The 22,941-nt window shown below is 44.9% G+C and overlaps 1 protein-coding gene and 1 long non-coding RNA gene across 2 annotated transcripts; one reads left to right on the forward strand and one right to left on the reverse strand.

Annotated features, from left to right (window-relative positions):
- Nucleotides 1-16,171: 16,171 nt before the first annotated feature.
- Nucleotides 16,172-17,770, forward strand: LOC119271412. The gene is made up of 2 exons (XR_005134521.1): nt 16,172-16,973; nt 17,093-17,770. It is a non-coding gene; the product is annotated as an uncharacterized LOC119271412 (long non-coding RNA).
- A 1,048-nt stretch (nt 17,771-18,818) lies between these two features.
- LOC119267675 (eukaryotic translation initiation factor 3 subunit L-like) lies at nt 18,819-22,329 on the reverse strand. Its single transcript, XM_037549107.1, has 7 exons — nt 21,698-22,329; nt 21,220-21,551; nt 20,596-20,935; nt 19,776-19,924; nt 19,603-19,696; nt 19,209-19,280; nt 18,819-19,107 (listed from the first exon to the last, which is right to left on the reverse strand). Exons 1-7 carry the CDS (start codon nt 22,232-22,234, stop codon nt 19,063-19,065), a joined length of 1,569 nt encoding a protein of 522 aa, XP_037405004.1. The 5' UTR covers nt 22,235-22,329; the 3' UTR covers nt 18,819-19,062.
- Between the last annotated feature and the right edge of the window lie 612 nt (nt 22,330-22,941).

Consider the following 22,941-nt stretch of genomic DNA (forward strand, 5'->3'; position numbering starts at 1 on the left):
CCGGGAGGGCCGGACACGGGTCCCGCGGGCCCTGGCGGCGGCGGCGGAGTGGGCACCCGGGCGGCGAATCAGGCGGCGACAAGTGGCGGCGGCGGGGTGGAAATGGACATGTCCGGTCCGTCCGGACGTGTCCGGCGGTGGCGAGATCTGATTTCTAGGGTTTGGGAGAGGGGATCCGTGAATTTTTGGAGGGGGGTGTATATATAGGCATAGGGGGAGCTAGGAGAGTCCAAATGAGGTGTGATTTTCGGCCACGCGATCGTGATCGAACGCTCTAGGAGATAGAGCAGAGTTTGGTGGGTTTTGGGCCAAATTGGAGGGGTGTTGGGCTGCAACACACACGAGGCCTTTTCGGTCCCTCGGTTAACCGTTGGAGTATCAAACGAAGTCCAAATGGTGCGAAACTTGACAGGCGGTCTACCGGTAGTAAACCAAGGCCGCTTGGCAAGTCTCGGTCCAATCCGGAAATGTTTAATCCCCACACACGAAAGAAAGTTAGAAATGGCCACCGGAGGAGAACGAAGCACCGGAATGCAAAACGAACAACGGGGAAAATGCTCGAATGCATGAGACGAACACGTATGCAAATGCAATGCACATGATGACATGATATGATATGCATGACAACGATAACAACACACGGAGACAAAGACCCGAACCCGAGAAATAAATATAACTTAACGCTGGAAACGGCAAGAGTTGGAGTACAAATTGGGAAAATTACATCCGGGGTGTTACAGTATGACACCTAGATCGGATATGAACTCCTTCATCCAGACTCCTTCGTTTGCTGCTTCCGAAGCAGCTATGTACTCCGCTTCACATGTGGATCCCGCCACAACGCTTTGTTTAGAACTGCACCAACTGACAGCTCCACCGTTTAATGTAAACACGTATCCGGTTTGCGATTTAGAATCATCCGGATTAGTGTCAAAGCTTGCATCAACATAACCATTTACGATGAGCTCTTTGTCACCTCCATATACGAGAAACATATCCTTAGTCCTTTTCAGGTATTTCAGGATGTTCTTGACCACTGTCCAATGATCCACTCCTGGATTACTTTGGTACCTCCCTGCTAGACTTATAGCAAGACACACATCAGGTCTGGTACACAGCATTGCATACATGATAGAGCCTATGGCTGAAGTATAGGAAACATCTTTCATTTTCTGTCTATCTTCTGCAGTGGTCGGGCACTGAGTCTTACTCAATTTCACACCTTGTAACACAGGCAAGAATCCTTTCTTTGCTTGATCCATTTTGAACTTCTTCAAAACTTTGTCAAGGTATGTGCTTTGTGAAAGTCCAATTAAGCGTCTTGATCTATCTCTATAGATCTTAATGCCCAATATGTAAGCAGCTTCACCGAGGTCTTCCATTGAAAAACTCTTATTCAAGTATCCCTTTATGCTATCCAGAAATTCTATATCATTTCCGATTAGTAATATGTCATCTACATATAATATCTGAAATGCTATAGAGCTCCCACTCACTTTCTTGTAAATACAGCCTTCTCCAAAAGTCTGTACAAAACCAAATGCTTTGATCACATTATCAAAGCGTTAATTCCAACTCCGAGAGGCTTGCACCAGTCCATAAATGGATCGCTGGAGCTTGCACACCTTGTTAGCTCCCTTTGGATCGACAAAACCTTTTGGCTGCATCATATACAACTCTTCCAGAAATCCATTCAAGAATGCAGTTTTGACATCCATCTGCCAAATTTCATAATCATAAAATGCGGCAATTGCTAACATGATTCGGACAGACTTAAGCATTGCTACGGGTGAGAAGGTCTCATCATAGTCAATCCCTTGAACTTGTCGAAAACCTTTTGCGACAAGTCGAGCTTTGTAGATAGTAACATTACCGTCAGCGTCAGTCTTCTTCTTGAAGATCCATTTATTCTCAATTGCTTGCCAATCTTTGGGCAAGTCAACCAAAGTCCATACTTTGTTCTCATACATGGATCCCATCTCAGATTTTATGGCTTCAAGCCATTTTGCGGAATCTAGGCTCACCATTGCTTCTCCATAGTTCATAGGTTCATCATGATCTAGTAGCATGACTTCGAGAACAGGATTACCGTACCACTCTGGTGCGGATCTTACTCTGGTTGATCTACGACGTTCAGTAGTATCTTGTTCTAAAGTTTCATGATCATCATCATTAGCTTCCTCACTAATTGGTGTAGGTGTCACAGAAATCGGTTTCTGTGATGTACTACTTTCCAATAAGGGAGCATGTACAGTTACCTCATCAAGTTCTATTTTTCTCCCACTCACTTCTTTCGAGAGAAACTCCTTCTCTAGAAAGTTTCTGAATTTAGCAACAAAAGTCTTGCCTTCGGATCTGTGATAGAAGGTGTATCCAATAGTTTCCTTTGGATATCCTATGAAGACACATTTCTCCGATTTGGGTTCGAGCTTATCAGGTTGAAGTTTTTTTCACATAAGCATCGCAGCCCCAAACTTTAAGAAACGGCAACTTTGGTTTCTTGCCAAACCATAGTTCATAAGGCATCGTCTTAACGGATTTCGATGGTGCCCTATTTAACGTGAATGCGGCCGTCTCTAAAGCATAACCCCAAAACGATAGCGGTAAATCAGTAAGAGACATCATAGATCACACCATATCTAGTAAAGTACGATTACGATGTTCGGACACACCATTACGCTGTGGTGTTCCGGGTGGCATGAGTTGCGGAACTATTCCGCATTGTTTCAAATGTACACCAAACTCGTAACTCAAATATTCTCCTCCACGATCAGATCGTAGAAACTTTATTTTCTTGTTACGATGATTTTCAACTTCACTCTGAAATTCTTTGAACTTTTCAAATGTTTCAGACTTATGTTTCATTAAGTAGATATACCCATATCTGCTTAAGTCATCTGTGAAGGTGAGAAAATAATGATATCCGCCACGAGCCTCAACATTCATCGGACCACATACATCTGTATGTATGATTTCCAACAAATCTGTTGCTCTCTCCATAGTACCGGAGAACGGTGTTTTGGCCATTTTGCCCATAAGGCATGGTTCGCAAGTACCAAGTGATTCATAATCAAGTGGTTCCAAAAGTCCATCTGTATGGAGTTTCTTCATGCGCTTTACACCGATATGACCCAAACGGCAGTGCCACAAATAAGTTGCACTATCATTATCAACTCTGCATCTTTTGGCTTCAACATTATGAATATGTGTGTCACTACTATCGAGATTTAATAAGAATAGACCACTCTTCAAGGGTGCATGACCATAAAAGATATTACTCATATAAATAGAACAACCATTATTCTCTGATTTAAATGAATAATCGTCTCACATCAAACAAGATCCAGATATATTGTTCATGCTCAACGCTGGCACCAAATAATAATTATTTAGGTCTAATACTAATCCCGAAGGTAGATGTAGAGGTAGTGTGCCGACCGCGATCACATCAACTTTGGAATCATTTCCCACGCGCATCGTCACCTCGTCCTTAGCCAATCTTCGCTTAATCCGTAGTCCCTGTTTCGAGTTGCAAATATTAGCAACAGAACCGGTATCAAATACCCAGGTGCTACTGCGAGCATTAGTAAGGTACACATCAATAACATGTATATCATATATACCTTTGTTCACCTTGCCATCCTTCTTATCCGCCAAATACTTGGGGCAGTTCCGCTTCCAGTGACCAGTCTGCTTGCAGTAGAAGCACTCAGTTTCAGGCTTAGGTCCAGATTTGGGTTTCTTCTCCTGAGCAGCAACTTGCTTGCTGTTCTTTTTGAAGTTCCCCTTCTTCTTCCCTTTGCCCTTTTTCTTGAAACTAGTGGTCTTGTTGACCATCAACACTTGATGCTCCTTCTTGATTTCTACCCCCGCAGCTTTCAGCATTGCGAAGAGCTCGGGAATTATCTTATTCATCCCTTGCATATTATAGTTCATCACGAAGCTCTTATAGCTAGGTGGAAGTGATTGGAGAATCTGTCAATGACGCAATCATCTGGAAGATTAACTCCCAATTGAATCAAGTGATTATTATACCCAGACATTTTGAGTATATGCTCACTGACAGAACTGTTCTCCTCCATCTTGCAGCTATAGAACTTATTGGAGACTTCATATCTCTCAATCCGGGCATTTGCTTGAAATATTAACTTCAACTCCTGGAACATCTCATATGCTCCATGACGTTCAAAACGTCATTGAGGTCCCGATTCTAAGCCATAAAGCATGGCACACTGAACTATCGAGTAGTCATCAGCTTTGCTCTGCCAGACGTTCATAACATCTGGTGTTGCTCCAGCAGGCCTGGCATCCAGCGGTGCTTCCAGGACGTAATTCTTCTGTGCAGCAATGAGGATAATCCTCAAGTTACGGACCCAGTCCGTGTAATTGCTACCATCATCTTTCAACTTTGCTTTCTCAAGGAACGCATTAAAATTCAACGGAACAACAGCACGGGCCATCTATCTACAATCAAACATAAACAAGCAAGATACTATCAGGTACTAAGTTCATGATAAATTTAAGTTCAATTAATCATATTACTAAAGAACTCCCACTTAGATAGACATCCCTCTAATCCTCTAAGTGATCACGTGATCCAAATCAACTAAACCATGTCCGATCATCACGTGAGATGGAGTAGCTTCATTGGTGAACATCACTATGTTGATCATATCTACTATATGATTCACGCTCGACCTTTCGGTCTCCGTGTTTCGAGGCCATATCTGTATATGCTTGGCTCGTCAAGTATAACCTGAGTATTCCGCGTGTGCAACTGTTTTGCACCCGTTGTATTTGAACGTAGAGCCTATCACACCCGATCATCATGTGGTGTCTCAGCACGAAGAACTTTCGCAACGGTGCATACTCAGGGAGAACACTTCTTGATAATTAGTGAGAGATCATTTTAAAATTCTACCGTCAATCAAGGCAAGATAAGATGCATAAAAGATAAACATCACATGCAATCAATATAAGTGATATGATATGGCCATCATCATCTTGTGCTTGTGATCTCCATCTTCGAAGCACCGTCATGATCACCATCATCACCGGCGCGACACCTTGATCATCATCGTAGCATCGTTGTCGTCTCGCCAATCTTGTGCTTCCACGACTATCGCTACCGCTTAGTGATAAAGTAAAGCATTACAGCGCAATTGCATTGCATATAATAAAGCGACAACCATATGGCTCCTGCCAGTTGCCGATAACTCGGTTACAAAACATGATCATCTCATACAATAAAATTTAGCATCATGTCTTGACCATATCACATCACAACATGCCCTGCAAAAGCAAGTTAGACGTCCTCTACTTTGTTTGTTGCAAGTTTTACGTGGCTGCTATGGGCTTAAGCAAGAACCAATCTTACCTACGCATCAAAACCACAACGATAGTTTGTCAAGTTGGTGTTGTTTTAACCTTCGCAAGGACCGGGCGTAGCCACACTCGGTTCAACTAAAGTTGGAGAAACTGACACCCGCCAGCCACCTGTGTGCAAAGCACGTCGGTAGAACCAGTCTCGTGTAAGCGTACGCGTAATGTCGGTCCGGGCCGCTTCATCCAACAATACCGCCAAACCAAAGTATGACATGCTGGTAAGCAGTATGACTTATATCGCCCACAACTCACTTGTGTTCTACTCGTGCATATAACATCAACACATAAAACCTAGGCTCGGATGCCACTATTAGGGAACGTAGTAATTTCAAAATTTTCCTACGCACACGCAAGATCATGGTTATGCGTAGCAACAAGAGGGGAGAGTGTGATCTACGTACCCTCGTAGACCGACAGCGGAAGCGTTATGACAACGCGGTTGATGTAGTCGTACGTCTTCACGGCCCAACCGATCAAGCACCGAAACTATGGCACCTCCGAGTTTTAGCACATGTTCAGCTCGATGACCATCCCCGGACTCCGATCCAGCAAAGTGTCGGGGAAGAGTTCCGTCAGCACGACGGCGTGGTGACGATCTTGATGTTCTACCGTCGCAGGGCTTCGCCTAAGCACCGCTACAATATTATCGAGGAGTATGGTGGAGGGGGGCACCGCACACGGCTAAGAAAATGATCATGAGGATCAAATTGTGTGTCTAGAGGTGCCCCCCTACTCCCGTATATAAAGGAGCAAGGGGGAGGCCGGCCGGCCCTAGGGCGCGCCAAGGAGGAGGAGTCCTCCTCCTAGTAGGAGTAGGACTCCCCTCTTTCCTACTCCTACTAGGAGGGGGAAAGGAAAGGGGAGAGGGAGAAGGAAAGGGGGGCGCCGCCCCCCCCCCTCTCCTAGTCCAATTCGGACCAGAGGGGGAGGGGGCACGCGGCCCACCCTGGCCGCCCCTCTCTCTCTCCACTACGGCCCATAAGGCCCATTACTTCTCCCAGGGGGTTTCCGGTAACCCTCCGACACTCCGGTTTTCTCTGAAATCACCCGGAACACTTCCGGTGTCTGAATATAGCCGTCCAATATATCAATCTTTATGTCTCGACCATTTCGAGACTCCTCGTCATGTCCGTGATCACATCCGGGACTCCGAACAAACTTCGGTACATCAAAAAATATAAACTCATAATGAAACTGTCATCGTAACGTTAAGCGTGCGGACCGTACAGGTTCGAGAACAATGTAGACATGACCGAGACATGTCTCCGGCCAATAACCAATAGCGGAACCTGGATGCTCATATTGGCTCCCACATATTCTACGAAGATCTTTATCAGTCAGACCGCATAACAACATACTTTGTTCCCTTTGTCATCGGTATGTTACTTGCCCGGGATTCGATCGTCGGTATCTCAATACCTAGTTCAATCTCGTTACCGGCAAGTCTCTTTACTCGTTTGGTAATACATCATCTCGCAACTAACTCATTAGTTGTAGTGCTTGCAAGGCTTATGTGATGTGCATTACCGAGAGGGCCCAGAGATACCTCTCCGACAATCGGAGTGACAAATCCTAATCTCGAAATATGCCAACCCAACATGTACCTTTGGAGACACCTGTAGAGCTCCTTTATAATCACCCAGTTATGTTGTGACGTTTGGTAGCACACAAAGTGTTCCTCCGGCAAACGGAAGTTGCATAATCTCATATTCATAGGAACATGTATAAGTCATGAAGAAAGCAATAGCAACATACTAAACGATCGGGTGCTAAGCTAATGGAATGGGTCATGTCAATCACATCATTCTCCTAATGACGTGATCCCGTTAATCAAATGACAACACATGTCTATGGTTAGGAAACATAACCATCTTCGATTAACGAGCTAGTCAAGTAGAGGCATACTAGTGACGTTTAGTTTGTCTATGTATTACACAAGTATTATGTTTCCGGTTAATACAATTCTAGCATGAATAATAAACATTTATCATGATATAAGGAAATAAAATAATAACTTTATTATTGCCTTAGGGCATATTTCCTTCAGACAGAACAGAAACTGAAAGTGAACCTATAAGCGTTCATAGTTCTTGATCATCATACATATTTCATACATAGCCTATTTGCACAAAATAAATCGGAGGAGAGGTGGCCACCGTAAACCCTACTGCCAAATAGCCATATAGGTGCGGTGGCGACGCTGCGGCGACGGACATCGCCAGTCATCGTCATCGGAGACGCGGTCGACGTAGATGTCGTCATGTGCCTTGGCATCGCGGCGTCGTGCGTCCAAGTTGTCGTTGAACTCCTACGCCTTCACAAGCCCCTGCTCGAGGAGGACTGCATTGAGGTCGGCTTCCCGTCTACAACGCTGCTCCGCCTCCTCCTCCTCCCACGCACTACACGCAATGATGGCGGACTCAAAGACGTCCGCCTCCGTCGAGGGAGGAAATCCTTTGGCCCGATGATGCCACCGCCACACCGCTTCGCCTCCGCCTCCACCTCCCTCTTCATCGCGCGGAGCGGCGGGAGCTTCTCCGGCTCCCCTTTCACCAGCGTGAGGGGCGCATGGGAGCTCAACCCCCTGGCAGAGCTACCCGCGTTGGAGGTCAACCGCACCTGTATGTGGTCGTACTCCTCCGTCTCACGGCGAAGGAGCGGCGGCGGCGGCTCTAGGCCGTGGTTCGTGTACTTCTGGGTTGCTTGCTTCCTCACAGCGTCGGCTTTGACGCACCGCTGCCACTCAGGGTCGTCGCTACCGCCGGTGCGGCGGCCCAAGCTCCACATCCCGCGCCACAGGGTGGAGTGCGGCGGCTGATTGGAGTCAGGATAGGGTTTGGCCCCGTATACTCGCCGCAAACCCGTAGTTATACTGCGCGAGGGGGGTTCCGGGCCACTGTAAAATAATTTACGAGCCAGGCGACTATATGGGCTCTGGTCTGGCCCAAAAAAGGGCCAAACCTGTATAGTCGCCGAATTTTTACAGTTTACACGTTAGTAAGGAGTCTGTTAGAGATGCTCTTACGCATCTCTTTCTATGTGGATGACGTGGTTGTTTTCCTCAACCCCATCAAGTTGGAGCTTCGAGCCGTTCAAAGGCATCCTGGAGAATTTCGGGGAGGTCCCTATCTGCTGCGAGCAGCTTGATGTGATGGATATTGTCAGCGAGCTCTTTTACAGTACCCTCAAACTAATATCAACCGTTCATTTCTCCTAATCCAATGGTTTAGATTGACTGGTACTCCAGTTCTAATGTTAGAGAGTACCACCACAAAAAAGAAGGGAGTACCATGACCTGAGGGTTAAAATAGTAATTCGCAAATATATCTAATTTCCTAATCCTAAGTTCATGCGCAAGTTCTGTGGTGGCAATGCGCCGGTTATTCGGCCGCCGGCGGGAATGGGATGGCAGCCACAGGCTCCGAGCGCTGAAGCCACAACCTGCATGCCCGTAGGCATGAATGCATTAGAGCCATGGCCGATGGAGCCGTAGATTACGCAAGAAATTCCTGCGCAGATCATCATATTCCTCGTCTGAATTCGTTTTAAGTTCTTTCCCATCCGAATCTCCCGAGCGACAATTCTTTCCCATCCGAATCTTCCGCAAGGAATTCCTGTGCAGGTCATCATCTTCCTCTTCTGATGATCAGTAATTAATCCCTAAATTAAATCTTTCTGACGGAGACGAAATTCCGTCGTTGATGAAAACTGCACACTACAACAGGTTTGTTCGCCTCAAATTACCATACATCCTATGGCGATCAATTTTCTGTTTTTTGAAGAAACACATGATTGATTTGTTCCTGGTCGCACGGTGATGAAAGTGCCTCCAAAGGCGGCTGCGCGGTGGCATGCGCTTGATTAGGCTAGTATATCTGGGAACCTAGACAAAAGATTGGAAGACAACGCTCCTTTAGCAGGAGAAAGGACTAAACTAACTCTGCAGACGAGCGGATGGATTTGATGGGTACTCCCACTCTACACTATGGAGTACCAGGGTACCGTAAAAAACCTCATTGTTGGCCCCTGGATGCCCTTATCTCGTCCCTGCCTTGCAAGTTCCTTGCTTTGCCATTGTCCCTGCGTAGGCCACAGAAGATTGACTTTCGGCCTCTCCTGAACAAGCTTCGCACCAGGCTAGCCTTCTGGAAGCTTATGCTATTTTCTATGGCGGGAAGATTGGTCTTGCTTAACTTTGTTCTCTCTACCTTTGCCGTCTACTGGCTCTCCACAATTGAGCTGCCTTGTTGGTTGCGCTAGGAGATCGGCCGCATTCAGCGCGCCTGGCTCTGGCGTGGGCCTGACGCTGGTCAGTAACCAAGTATCCGTAGGTGTAGCATTATTGCAGTGGGAACCGTAAGGTGGCGTGGACCAAAAATTGCCGTCCTAAGCAGCTTGGCGGCTTTGGGGTGATCGACCTCACACTCTTCAGCACCGCTCTTCGCCTCAAATGGCTCTCGCATGAGCGGCTATCACCTTCCAAGCCTTGGTACGGCCTCCCGATCCCGCGCAAGCGCAACCTCTGTGAGACAGCAACCGTGCGGTTTTTGCTACGGTGGTCGGCGATGGGCTTCGTGCGCGATTTTGGTTCGACAGTTGGACTGATGGCAAGGCTCCCTTCCTTCTTGCACCGGCCATATTCCTAGCCTCCTCTCACGAGCATCGCTCCTTCTCCGAAGCATTGGACTGGACAACAACAGATGGGTCATGGATCTATGTGGAAGGGTCACCGCCGACACCCTACCTGAGTTTGTCATGCTCTGGACAACTATCCAGCGTGTGCGGCTCACACCTGGCATTGCTGACTCCTTCTCGTGGCGTCTTTCTACTAGCCGAGAATTTTCTGTCAGTTCAGCATACCGCCTCATGCTCCTTGGCTCCACTGAACTTCGGCACCTTGGCGTAGTTGGAAGGCCTGGGCACCGGCAAAATGTCACTTCTTCGGCTGCTTGTTTGTGCTTGTGCAGAATAGACTGCTCACGGCAAACAAGCTGCTTGCTAGCCAATGGACGTCGTACTCATATTTTTGTCCTCTCTGCCGGCGCAATCTTGAAATGGCTGAGCATCTCATGGTTAGCTGCCCATGGTCCCGCTCCCGCCGGCTTTGGTCGCTCTTGGTGGATAGGTTCCAAACTACTGCATTTTCCCCGGCCAACTGGACTTTGCTCCTCAGGCGTCTCTCGGTGAGTGGTTTGATGGCCTTTCTTCCGATCCGGCCTCCCGCAAGCAAGCTAGGTCGCTAGCCTATCTGGTTCATCTGGCGGGAGCGCAACGAGAGAATCTTCAGAGATGCTGAGCTCCGCGTAGCATCGGTTTTCCAAAACTTCATGGATGAGCTCTACTGTTGGGTGTTAGCGTGCGCTCTCCGCCTTATGTTCTGAGAGTAGGCCTTGCTTTTTTTGAAATTGAAATTGAGAGTAGGCCTTGCTTGGTTTCTTTTCCTTCTTCCTTTCTTTTATTTCCTCTTGGTTCTCCTGAACCTCTGTACAGTACGGCTGTCAGCCGCTCCTTCTTAATGCAACACGCAGAATCTGCTGTGAAGTTTCAAAAAAAATATGCGCGTACATACCGGTGATGGGCACATCTATATTCGTCTAGTGACAAGTCCTAATGACGGTTCATTAAGTAACATGTGGTAATTAATGTTGAATTGTAAAGGAGAGCAAGCGAGATACAATCGAATAAATGATAGAACTATCAATTCCATTGAATGATTCTTGGTATATATACAAGGGGAACAGACACGATCGAGAGATGCGACTGTTCGTAGAGGTGCAAAGGGGAGAGGTGCGACGGTTGCCAATGCAACCGACGTACAGATTACAATGGGAGGATTATCCTTTTAATTAACCTATTAATTTAATCCTAACACTCCCCCTAATCCTTTCTTGTCCTTGCAACCGATCATATCTGGAATCATCTTTAAATTAACTCTTCCCCAAAAACCCTGTGGGAAAATATGAGAAGTATTGTAGTATGATATGTTGCCAAAACTCCTTCAAACCCAATGGGAAAAATAAGAAGAAAATGGTGCAACATATAATGGTTATTGTCTCTTTTAACTCAATACGATAAAACCCATAGAGTTCAGAGGACAATAAATATGTCGTATATACTTTCCTAAAAACCTCGGTGGGGAAAACTGAAAGTATGACATATGATCTCATGTTGATATTATCTCATTAAAAACCTCTATGAGAACCTGTAAAGTAAACTCATGAAGGGAAAAGGAGTATAATATGATGCATTGAACAGGAACAATTCAGGAAGATACCCCCCCTGATTCTTGCAAAATTCGAAGCCGTCACCTACCAATTCCACGAACACATTTCTGGAACATAGAAGTTGGTAGAAACTCGATGAACAAATCAATCGCATGATTTGACTTGCAAGATATGCAATATAGTGATATTGCTTATTATGTAACCTGTTTGCATCCGGGCAACATAAGAAATATTATCGTTGAGATAATGGTTGGTGGATGTAGCCATGAGGTCTGTTTCGAGGACTTCTCATGAGAGGGCTACTACACCTAGGAGGAAGACTAAGGTTGTCTACGATCTGACACAGTAGGGATCTGATCGATGTATCCAACGATATCGGTGTTCATATTTCTATGAAACTGAAAAACCAGGACAAGATGTTTGATGCATTGAAGATATTGAAAGATATTCTTGTGTACCAACCAATTGTGTTTGGTGGATCCAATGGCATTATGGAACGTTGAGTCCCAATATCTCATTTCCATCATCTCTTGGTCTAAATAGATCTTTCTCTACGTCTAGAGAATGAACTACCATGAGAGTTATGAATGGATAAGATTTGTCCACGATCAATTTCTCCAATATATTTTGGGTATAGACAACATAGTATACCATAATGTATGAATGAAGGTGCTCAATTTGTAGTAACGAGCGGTATTTTAGTTTACCCAAATCCTTCATTTTAAATTCCATCATTTAGATGATTACATTTGTCGTCATTGAAGACACACAAACATGGATAATCATCATTGTAGGAGTAATCCTTGTGTATAAGAAACTCACTAAGTCGGTTGTACCATATGTACCGACAATAAGTCGTATGGTGACTTCCTGATTTTTACACAATGTATGTTGCATTTTGCATTTCAATTCAGAAGTGAGATTCCATCGGGAATCAATCATATATGCCTGAATCTAGTGATCCACATGTATATGTAATCACTACATCTATCAACTGCACAGATAGATGATTTTGTACTGCCAATGATATAAGTTATCGGAAAGAGATTCCACCTCTGGAGAATAGTTGGGTATCTGCGTGAACCCTTGTGCTACAATACTTGCTCTATGTTTCACCACCTCATTGTTCTCAATTCTGTTTCCAGAAGAAAACTGGTGTAGGTATTGCTTATGAATACCTTCCCATTATTGAGCAATATTGTTTCTACCTAGATTATACCCTTTGCTTGAGTTCAGTCTGAGTGTTGTTCACACTTTGCCATGGCCATGGTCTTTGGATCTGAATCACTTGAAAGGTTTTTTCAATCTAGTTGAGAATCGTATGTCGACAATTTTAGACTTCCGGTTATATGTTTCTCCAGAATCTATATATCAATATATAGTTGATGGAAATATCGTTACCCATGGTGACTGCTCGCGATTTCCCAATGCGATTGAGTCGGGTATTCCGATGTCCCGGTTATTGTGTGCACTATGACCCGGGTTGGTGGAGATTTCCCGTCCACTGGGTGTATACTACCCATTAGGTGTCTGTCAACGTGAAGTTGACTTGCATTTACTGATTCGCGGGCCTTGATATTCTTGCTTGCGAGAAGCTGAATCCTGATGTATTTCTGCCATACATCTCCCCCTGTTGCTTTGAACGGGGAGTGGAGTGGATTTTGCTGGTACCTCCACTCATTCAGGCATACTTTTGCAGGATTGTAGGATTATGTGACACCTTTATAGTCAGTAAATGAATCTGGCAGATTATTTGCAATGTGTTGCAAATCTTCTGAACGCATGGTTCAGATCTTTGAGTACGTGGATTTGAGGCAGAAATGTGTTGAACATTCCACTAATTTTCTGGCATTCTTTATGGTACTTGAAATCTCCCCCTAATGCCTGGAAATGTTCCTCATTGAATCAGCATACTGGCCTTGAATAACTCCCCATGCGAGGGGCTTGAGGTATCGACGGAAATACAGTTATTCCTCACATATATCCCAACTTTATGTTGAGGGGCCAATGATGTATGCCGGATGGTAATATCGGTGTGCAACCGAATTACTGCAGATAGGAAATACTTGGTAAATATCCACATATCAAAGATAGAGGGGAATAATATTATGCAGTTCTGTTATGAGCGTGTAAAACTGCATGACTCCAACGTAAAGTTGGTAAGTTGCAATTCCAAAGTAAAGATAATCCAATGAGCTTAACCCTTTGGATAGGATTCTACCAAACCATTTTGAGTCTAGACATTAGGAAAAATTGCTAAACTTCAATCCAAATGCCATAGAGAAGGCCTTCAAGGAGAATTCTGCAATGTTATCCATTCGATTTGCTTGAAATCGATGTCAGGATAATGAGCCAATGGTTTCGTGTGAGTAAAGCACACACTTAAGACCACCGTGTAGATATGTCTTTTAAAACCATGGAATCCCTGAATAGTCTACTCAATGGCTGGGAAGAGCCACTTACCTCGACTTGATGCATTCAAGGAGTCTGAGTGGTTCAGCTTAGACTTTAAGGTGTGCGAGCCTTAAAGTTAGCTTTCCTGTGTCACTTGTAATGCACATAAAATCCAAATGTTATTAGAATTTAGCATCATAATAATCATAAACTTTGGAATTGCGCATAGTTCCGGTTTCAACCCAATGTCTCGATGACCAAGGCGTGTATGCCAAGTTTGTCATGTACAAGACATTTTGGAAAACTATCTTGGGCGCAACATGTGCTACGGGTTTTGTAGTATGTGTAGTACAATCCAGATGGTACATAGAGAATGTGCTTGCCATATCTGTTGCATATGGTAAAGAGAAGTTATTTCTCTTTGTTGTCATCATAAGTTTCGCTATGGAAATTGTTTTGACAGATACCTCTATAGTTTAGTAGGGTACGAGTTAAACCGGGAAGCAATAAAGCATCCTTACGTTACTCGAGTACCCAGTGGGATAGTAAATATGACCTGAGTTGAGCCAAAAAAATGCCTCATCGCGTCGAGCGATTTTGAAATATCTCCTTTCTCTCAACGAGAGTGAAAACATTGGACGTCCCTGAATATAGAGTTTGTGGTGCATATGTCCACAAGGCACATATCATCTTTCATCGGATTGACCCCTGTAGAAATCTATATATAGACGTGCAGATCCTCAATATGAAAATCGTTGTCAGATATATAGAATACATACAAATGTATTTGTTCCAAAGTACTGATACAATATATTGTGATATACAATATATGATGACAACAATACTTATGTTGTTGTTATAACATCGTAAATGGACATAAATTATGCTGACCACTCAGGAGATTGAGAGACCAAACAATGTCTTCAAACATGTTAGTTGAGTTATATTCAACCACACGTTCTCCATGTCCATAAGATCCCGTCATCACTGGTGATGTCGGGTTAAAGGTTGAAGTGAGCTTCAAACCTTTGCCCTTGAGTTCATTGTGTCCCAAGAATTGCTGATACAGGATAATCAGATGCTGAGATCTGAATCTAATGCCTTATAATGTATAAGACAATAATTTTCTGTTAGCGGTGTGATCCTGACCAGAAGTGAATCCTGGATTGCACACATTATCCCACGAGACACAAAGAGCGATCATGATGTCCATGGCACAGATAGGGCAGTGGTGGCCGTTGAGGGCGAATGCCTCAAATTATATAGCCATATGTTACCGCTATGGGTAAGCCAGGCATAATCAATTTACATTCAGTAAATTAAAGACCATCATGGTTGATGTTGTAATGAACTTAGCAAAAACAATGGGTATTTCAAGAAGTTATCTTGAAACCATAAGTGTGAATCTCAAATTGCTAAATACGACACCTTGAAGATAATCTCCAAAATGGAGTAGATCTCACAACACTAGGGAGTATAATCTGATGAAATCAGTAGATACTCACTCGTAATGCCTTATGTCATGACTTAGTAAAATGTGTGGGAGAGCACTTTGTAAAGCAATCACAATGTCAAAATGATAAAATGTAGGCTTTATCAGTAGTTATCGATAATCTGCGTAAGCAGTAGATCCATATGACTTCCTTGTGATCCCAATACATCAATTTGAAAAACAGCACTTAGAATTTTGCATTCAATATTTGCAAGAAATTGAAAATCTCAATTGCAAATAGACGTATTAATCTCCACATGTAGCGAACATGGAGATAAATACATTCCGGAATACATTGTACTCAACAGAAATACACTACTATTGTAATGAATAGTAATGATGTTGCAAACTTGATGTTCAAGTGAAAAAACTTGAATTGTATAGATCTCAAATTAAATGAGATGATCTTGTATCAAATTGCAAGAGAATTCAGCAAAGTGAATTAATATTTTGCGAGAGAAAAATTAATCTTAATCGCAATGAGATTGTTTTATGAGAAAAGAAAATTCTCAATCGCAAACCAGCACCATAGAGGTACTGAAATTGTGTAAGCAAGAGATGAAATAATCTCAATTACAGTAATTAATCTCAACACGTGATAAACGTGAAAATATATTACATCAATTTAAGATCTGGAATACCACGGTACTCAACAGAAAATAGTACTAAAATATATGTACTGATTTTAACAGGAATGAAATCACTGTTAGAAGTGTGTTGGGACACTAATAATCTGCTACTGTGCTCAATCAGAGTAGCAAATACTCATGGAGTAGCAAATAAAGCAACGCCTGCCGGTTGCCTAAATTTCCATCGCATGCACATGGCCACGCAAGCGAGGAAGTCCAGTCAATCGAAATGATAAGGAGAGAGAAAGGGGAAGAAATCCCCAGCAACTCGATCCCCAGTCCTCACAAGACTGAAACAGGCAGAGACTCCCACGGCTGGCTGGCCGGCCGGCCGCATTACCGGCGGCGAGAAGAACTCCCGCCGCGCTCGTTCTCGGAGGAGTCACCACGGGGGTGGGTTCCGAGCGCGACGCCGTTCGAGAGCCCGAGCGCCGCAGGGCTCCATGAGCCGTCACCGGCCATGGCCGTTGGACGACGGAACAGCAGACGCGGGTGGGCGCGCAGGGGCCGAGCGCTGGAAGCCAGGTCGACACCGCTGCGTAGCCGCGTCATGGCGCACGCTAGCCAACGCGTCTGGGCTTCCTTGCCGTCGCTGCGCATAGCTGCCCCAAGGGACATGCCTGCGGGAAGTGCCGCCGCCGCGGCGAAGCGCGTCTCCACGCGCCGGATGCCGGGAGCCGCGGGTGCGGGCGCCGCTTGTCTGTGAAGGGTGGCTGTCTCGGTCGCTTCTAGGCCGGGAGCCGACGAGGCCGGCGGCACGCTGAGCGGTGGCAGGCGTGGTCGCGTGCACCGCATGCGTTGAAGCCTTGGTTGCCCAGGACCGTCCCGTTGTGCTAATGCCATAAAAAGGTAAGAACATTGAGAATTGACGAACACACTGGTGCTTGCAATTCTTGATTGAGTCGTTCAATCTTTGATCAATTGATGTCAACTTCCCTGTTCTTTCTTCTTTTTGTTGTTCTTGGAAGCCTGGTTCCTCGTTTCGTCCCAGATCGAGAGACTCGCCGCGCCTGCCTCGTGAACGCGTCGGGCTGGTGCGTGAGGTTGAGGCCACGCGGTCACGTACCGGCAGGAGACCTGCGCCGCCTTGCCGCTTTGCAGAGGCGTGGACTGCCACCGGTTCGGTGTTGCTCGCGGGCAAGCCCGTCGTGAGATCGCTCCGCTGGAGAGCGACGGGGCTGGCCTTCTGGACGTCGCCGGCCTTGGTCTTCCGCGTCGCGCTGTGAGGCCGATGGAATGGCTCCGCCGGGAGCAAGCGAGAGACAATCGAATAAATGATAGAACTATCAATTCCATTGAATGATTCTTGGTATATATACAAGGGGCACAGACACGATTGAGAAATGCGACTGTTTGTAGAGGTGCAAAGGCCAATGCAACCGGCATACAGATTACAATAGGAGGATTATCCTTTTAATTAACCTATTAATTTAATCCTAAGAATTAACAAACCAGCATGTGCCTACACAGCTACACTAATGCTAACACATTGCTCTATGTTTCAGAGCATTTGGACCATATATTATGCTTGAATTTGAACTTAGATTTCAAAATTGTGGGTTTAAATGATGTTTATATGTGCAGTAGAAACATGTTGGTTTGAATTGCTGTGATGAGAAATGGAATTTGTCATGGTGTTTATAACATGCCTGGAGAGAAATTGAAAACCTTGTATTATACTTCCTCTGTACCAAAATACTTGTAGCTAGAGAAACTAGTACAAGTTCTCCAAACTACAAGTATTTCGGTACAGAGAGAGTAGAAATTTAGTTTATTGAGCATCTCCCCAATAAACCAAAGTGCCACTCGGGGAGCTGAAACAGCCTCATGGGGGATACTACAAGACATGTGGAAGATGGTAACGTGTCACCATGGTAAAATTCAGCAACCCGGAACCTAGAGACTTCATATCTTTTTAGGGCGTACTTAGTACTTAATATTGACATGTGTTACACATACACATGTTGCACATCATCCAACTGATCTTTGGCAAACGTTGGCATCGTTGTGAACTGTTGGGTCTGTCCCCACGTAGTCATCGGCGAAGGCTACCATCACAACATGAACGATGTTGCGGTCGCTCATCGCAACACGAGTAATGTTGTGCTCACCTATCACAACATGGACAATGTTGGGCCTGTCCCCATATAGTCATCGGCGAAGGCTACAATTGCAACATGAACAATGTTGCGGTCGCTCATCACAACATGAGTAATGTTGCGCACACCTATCACAACACAGACAACATTGCAATCACCCATTGCAAACACGAACAACATTTTATGGTTGCTCATTGCAACACATGGGATGTTGCAATGATCCATTGCAACACAGGCGATGCTACAAGCACCTCGCCAAGGGCAACATCCACCCCTTTCCCCACAACAGATGTTGCAGGGAGCCTCGCTGTCCGCAGATCCACGGCCCACTGTCGTCATTGGGGCACCTCATCGTTGCAGCAGCAACCATCCCCTTCACAGCACCCACCGCAAGGCCACAAGGAAGGTGCCTCCCTTTTTCTCACCCGCTTCAGGAGCCACGTTGTTGGGCAGCGGACTAGGGTCAAGATCAGAAGGAGCGATGCATTGAGCCCACAGGGACATATGGCAAGAATGCAAGGCAACTGATGAGCGTCATGCAATCAGCCTCCAGATCTAATACCTGTGAGCTAAAAAATGTGCCCACCCAGTTGGATAAACACGGAAGGTATCTCAAGTTCTCAATTAGCAACTGACAGATTACTCATCAAATAGCAAACAGGAACAAGAAACGAGATAATACAGTGAATTGCCAGTGCTTCACTGAGTCAAAAAGTGTACCAGAAGGCACAACTAATGCTCTGCTAACAGTAGTCATCACAAGTGCCTCTCACAATAGGAAAAAAGAAAAGGAAAACAGGATCCTGGGACGTTTCTCTCCTCCATGATCTCTACCATGCTCAGTCAAGCTGTACCTTGTCCAATTCAGCAATGGTTTCTTCAAACTGTAGGATATTGACAAAGGAAGTTTAGACTATGGTCTAGCAACGATGTGCTATCTATAAAAGGAAAGGGGGGAGGTATCGTCAAGTGGGGACTCAGGTACCTTTAAAATCTGTCTCAAAAAGTAGTCACCATGGCGCTTGGTCGACTTCGACTCTACGACATGAATAACATCCTGAATGATTGCAAATAGTTCATATGTAATTAGTCATACATTGACAAAGTAGGCAACAGACTTGAGAAGGCACAAGTTAACACAATCATGGTTGAACTTAAAGAATCTATATTGTTACACAAAATTCATTCCAGGAAGGAGCTCCAATTATCTACAGACTACAGCAGCTCAATGTAGTACCTCAATTAGCAATTGATATAGTGAAGATATTAACTTCTAAGATACAGCAGAAAGCACCAACTCGTAATAAAGAAATCGACACAAACATAATAAGCGGATGCAAAAAACTTATCTTAGCCACAGAAAGGAGAATCGGCATTACCTCATTAATGTAGAAATCAAAGTCTGCACTGGATACAATTTTCCCATTACTGTCAACTGCATGCATTTTGTGCTTGTACGTCATAAGGATAGACCTGTCCAAATGTTTGAAAATTTCTTATGCATACAGACCAATAAAAAAAACTAACAACACAAGTTAATGCTCACACAGACCTAAGTGTTGCCTCATCCATTTCCATATACTGGGCAAGTTTGGTGATGGTTATTGCTGAGTATAACTTTAGATAGCTCCGGATCCCAGAAAGCAGCTGCTGCTGCTTCACTTCGTACAGGAACAGCTTCAATTGAAGCCGATAGGCGTCCTGTCACATAACAAGAAAAATAATCAACAATTTATTCTGCATGTCTACTCTTTGATTTTTTGGGGGAAATTTACAAGTCAAGGAAATAGAAGTAATTCTCAACGAATAAGAACCTCAATACATATGCAGTACAGGCACATCGACAAAAATGTTCAGAAGTACATCTGTTCACAAATAGACGAGTGATACTAGCTTCCATCTGAGCATTTGCAACCGACATGCTAGCTGCTTAACTGATAAGAAAACTAGCCTCTTTATGCATCAACTTTACTTCATGGGCTGCTTTTAGCAACTGTCTTGTTCCTGATATACCTTTCTTGTATGTATGTTTATTACCCTTAATGAAAAGATGTGCTAATGATATTTGAACATACTACATAGAAACTAAAAAAAATGCAAACTAAAGCACTGAAACCTTTGAGAAAATATAAAAAGAAAAACCTCACCCTAGATGTTTTGACTACTACATGAGATTTATGTTGAATAGGACAAGAAAAACCTCACCCTGGAATTGTAGGACTCTGAAATATGGATTTCCAACTACCAAAGGGTTGATTCTTTTTCACTACTATTTTGTGATGACTAAAACAAGTAGGGTTACACGGTAGAATTTGCCTGTAGAAACTGAAAAGAAATAGATCGCCATTATGGTTGTCCACAAGAAACATTACCTGGTTATAATTTGTAAGTGGCTGGTCCAGAACTGGAGGTGATGGGGTAATAAACTTGGGGCAGGCATACGAAAATAGCTCATCGTAGGCAGCATATGCTTCATCATCAAACCTCTGCATCTTTGTCATTTTGTCATTGTACTTTTCTTTCAGCTGGGTGCTAACATTTTCATCTATGAGTTTGTTCTGGGGACACAGAGATAGGCAAATTGCCAGCAGCGCATACATCTGCTCATTTTTCTTCAGAATCTGGTCGTACTGAGGGGATTTCTGATGGTACTGCTTATACTTTATAATGTAAAGCAGAATTTTGTTGAATTCCTTGGTAGCATCGACATACCTAGGTTTACAAACGAATACAGTCTATTAGCTAAAAGAACTGAATCCCAGCTTTGGAAATTTCAAGATGGCTGAATCAAAATAAATTTCACATATTTGGATTTACATAAGAGAATCATGAGATCTTTGTTGAAGTTATATGACATAATAGAATTTATTGGACAATTATAGAGATGCTAGCAAAGCATCTTATGCTGCTTATGTGTGTATGGAGCAGCAGAAAGTGAAGCTAAAAATGCATAAGGCCAGTGTGGTAATCCCCAAAAAAGGCAGATGCTTTTGTACCTGCGCATCATAAGGTTTGCAAATCCATAATGATAGATTGTCGAGATGTGACTCCCAATCACAATGGTGTAGACCCCCTGCTGGTTAAGGTTGATCGGTGCCAAGCACTTGAGGCCAGTGTGGTAATCACCAAGAAGGCAGTGTATCCTGAGAAGCCCAATCATGCTGTAGTAACCCAGGACCTTGAGCACATTGCTCCCACCCTGGTAGTCATACCCATCAGTGGCAGTAAACGACTCCAGCCCCTCTTTCTCCCTCTCCAGAATCTGTGCGATCATGGACTTCTCGACGAGTGCTTGCAGGTAATTGAGAACCCCATAGACATTCCATGCCTGCAAAAAAACAGAAAGAACTTATCAGCAGCAAAATCGCCGGATAGATTAAATCTAGTTTTTTTTCTGGAAAAGGAGGCTAGCCCCCGGCCTCTGATAAATTAAATCTAGCAAAGCAAAATAAAAATGAAGCGTTTATTTATTACCTTGTCAAACTGCTTTAGCTGCTGTAGCTCGTCCTCCGTCTTGTTCTTGAGCTTGGCGCGGTACTGGCAGAAGCTCTGGAACTGGTAGACGAACTCGTCCACCATGTCCCACAGCCACTGGTTAGGCAGCTGCATGTTGACGACGCCGTGGAGGACGACGCTGAAGAGGTCGCAGTAGTTGTTCCAGGACTCGGAGCGATGGCTGGCGGTGAGGGGGGAGAGGCGCGCGTAGGCGTGGCGGTACCAGAGCTCGCGGTAGAGGAGGAGGAAGACGTGGTCGCCGTCGCAGTAGGGCGCCACGGCCTCCGCCGACGGCCAGGGCGTGTCGCGGAAGAGGCGATCGGAGAGGCGCTGGAAGCCGCCCTCGTACATCTGGTGGATCTCGTAGACGTTCTTGTCGCGGATGTGGCGGTACAGGTGCACCACGAAGGTCTTCACCGAGTCCGGCACGTAGTTGGGATCGTAGGCGTCGGCGGGGCCGCCGCCGTGCTGCTGCGGCGGCGCGAGGCCGTCCTCCCGGTCGTAGGCGGACGCCATGGTGTGGCGCTGGGGGGGTTTGGTTAGGGTTTCGGGGTTGCGGCGGCGGCGTGAGGGGGGTGGGAGGAGGCTTCAGAGGGGAGCGCTTTGTTGGTATGGCCTTTGTCTTTGTTTTGCTTGTGTTGATGGGTTTTTACGGGTTTTCATCGGTTGCATGGGCTTCAGGAATTCTCGGAGCTGGCCCCTTTCGGCCCACTTGAAGCGAGATCCCAATATATTATACATTTCTGCAGATCGCTAGAAAAAATATATTTTCTTCTTTCTCGAAGGATTAGCATTAGAAAATAGGAAATGGTTGGTTTCTGCCGACGTGTCTCATGTGAGGCGTCCGTCACCTCCTACTTGCGACACATGTCTTGCACGGGTCATCTAGTACTAGTTCTAGCAGTTTCGTGCGATCATGTGCGCGCGATATAGAAAGTTTTCTGCAACATCATTTGTATTGCGAAATTTCTTTCGCAACAACTCTCATGTTGCAAAAAAGTTAAACGAAAAGAATCTGCAACATTACCGGCGGAAGTTGCCCTTGTCCGACTGTGCCGCCGCATGCCAACAAGTTTTTGCAACAACGACGGAGTTACAAAACGGAAACAACAACGAGGGCGGTGTTGCTGCGACATCATCTTTCATTGCAAATAAATTCACAACAACGTCCATGTTGCAGAAGTCCTTTTCGCAACATTATCTATGTTACAAAAAAGTGAAGA

The sequence above is a fragment of the Triticum dicoccoides genome, chromosome 3A (genome assembly GCF_002162155.2).
Source record: "Triticum dicoccoides isolate Atlit2015 ecotype Zavitan chromosome 3A, WEW_v2.0, whole genome shotgun sequence".
Taxonomy (NCBI): Eukaryota; Viridiplantae; Streptophyta; class Magnoliopsida; order Poales; family Poaceae; genus Triticum; species Triticum dicoccoides.

What these genes read in the sequence shown, in the direction of transcription:
- LOC119267675 (XM_037549107.1), bottom strand. Translation starts at nt 22,234, where the DNA reads ATGGCGTCCGCCTACGACCGGGAGGACGGCCTCGCGCCGCCGCAGCAG. An exon ending in TTGATTTCTACATTAATGAG is followed by an intron (nt 19,281 to 19,602) that starts GTAATGCCGATT and finishes GCAATCATTCAG; the next exon opens with GATGTTATTCATGTCGTAGA. An exon ending in TTTTGAGACAGATTTTAAAG is followed by an intron (nt 19,108 to 19,208) that starts GTACCTGAGTCC and finishes AATATCCTACAG; the next exon opens with TTTGAAGAAACCATTGCTGA.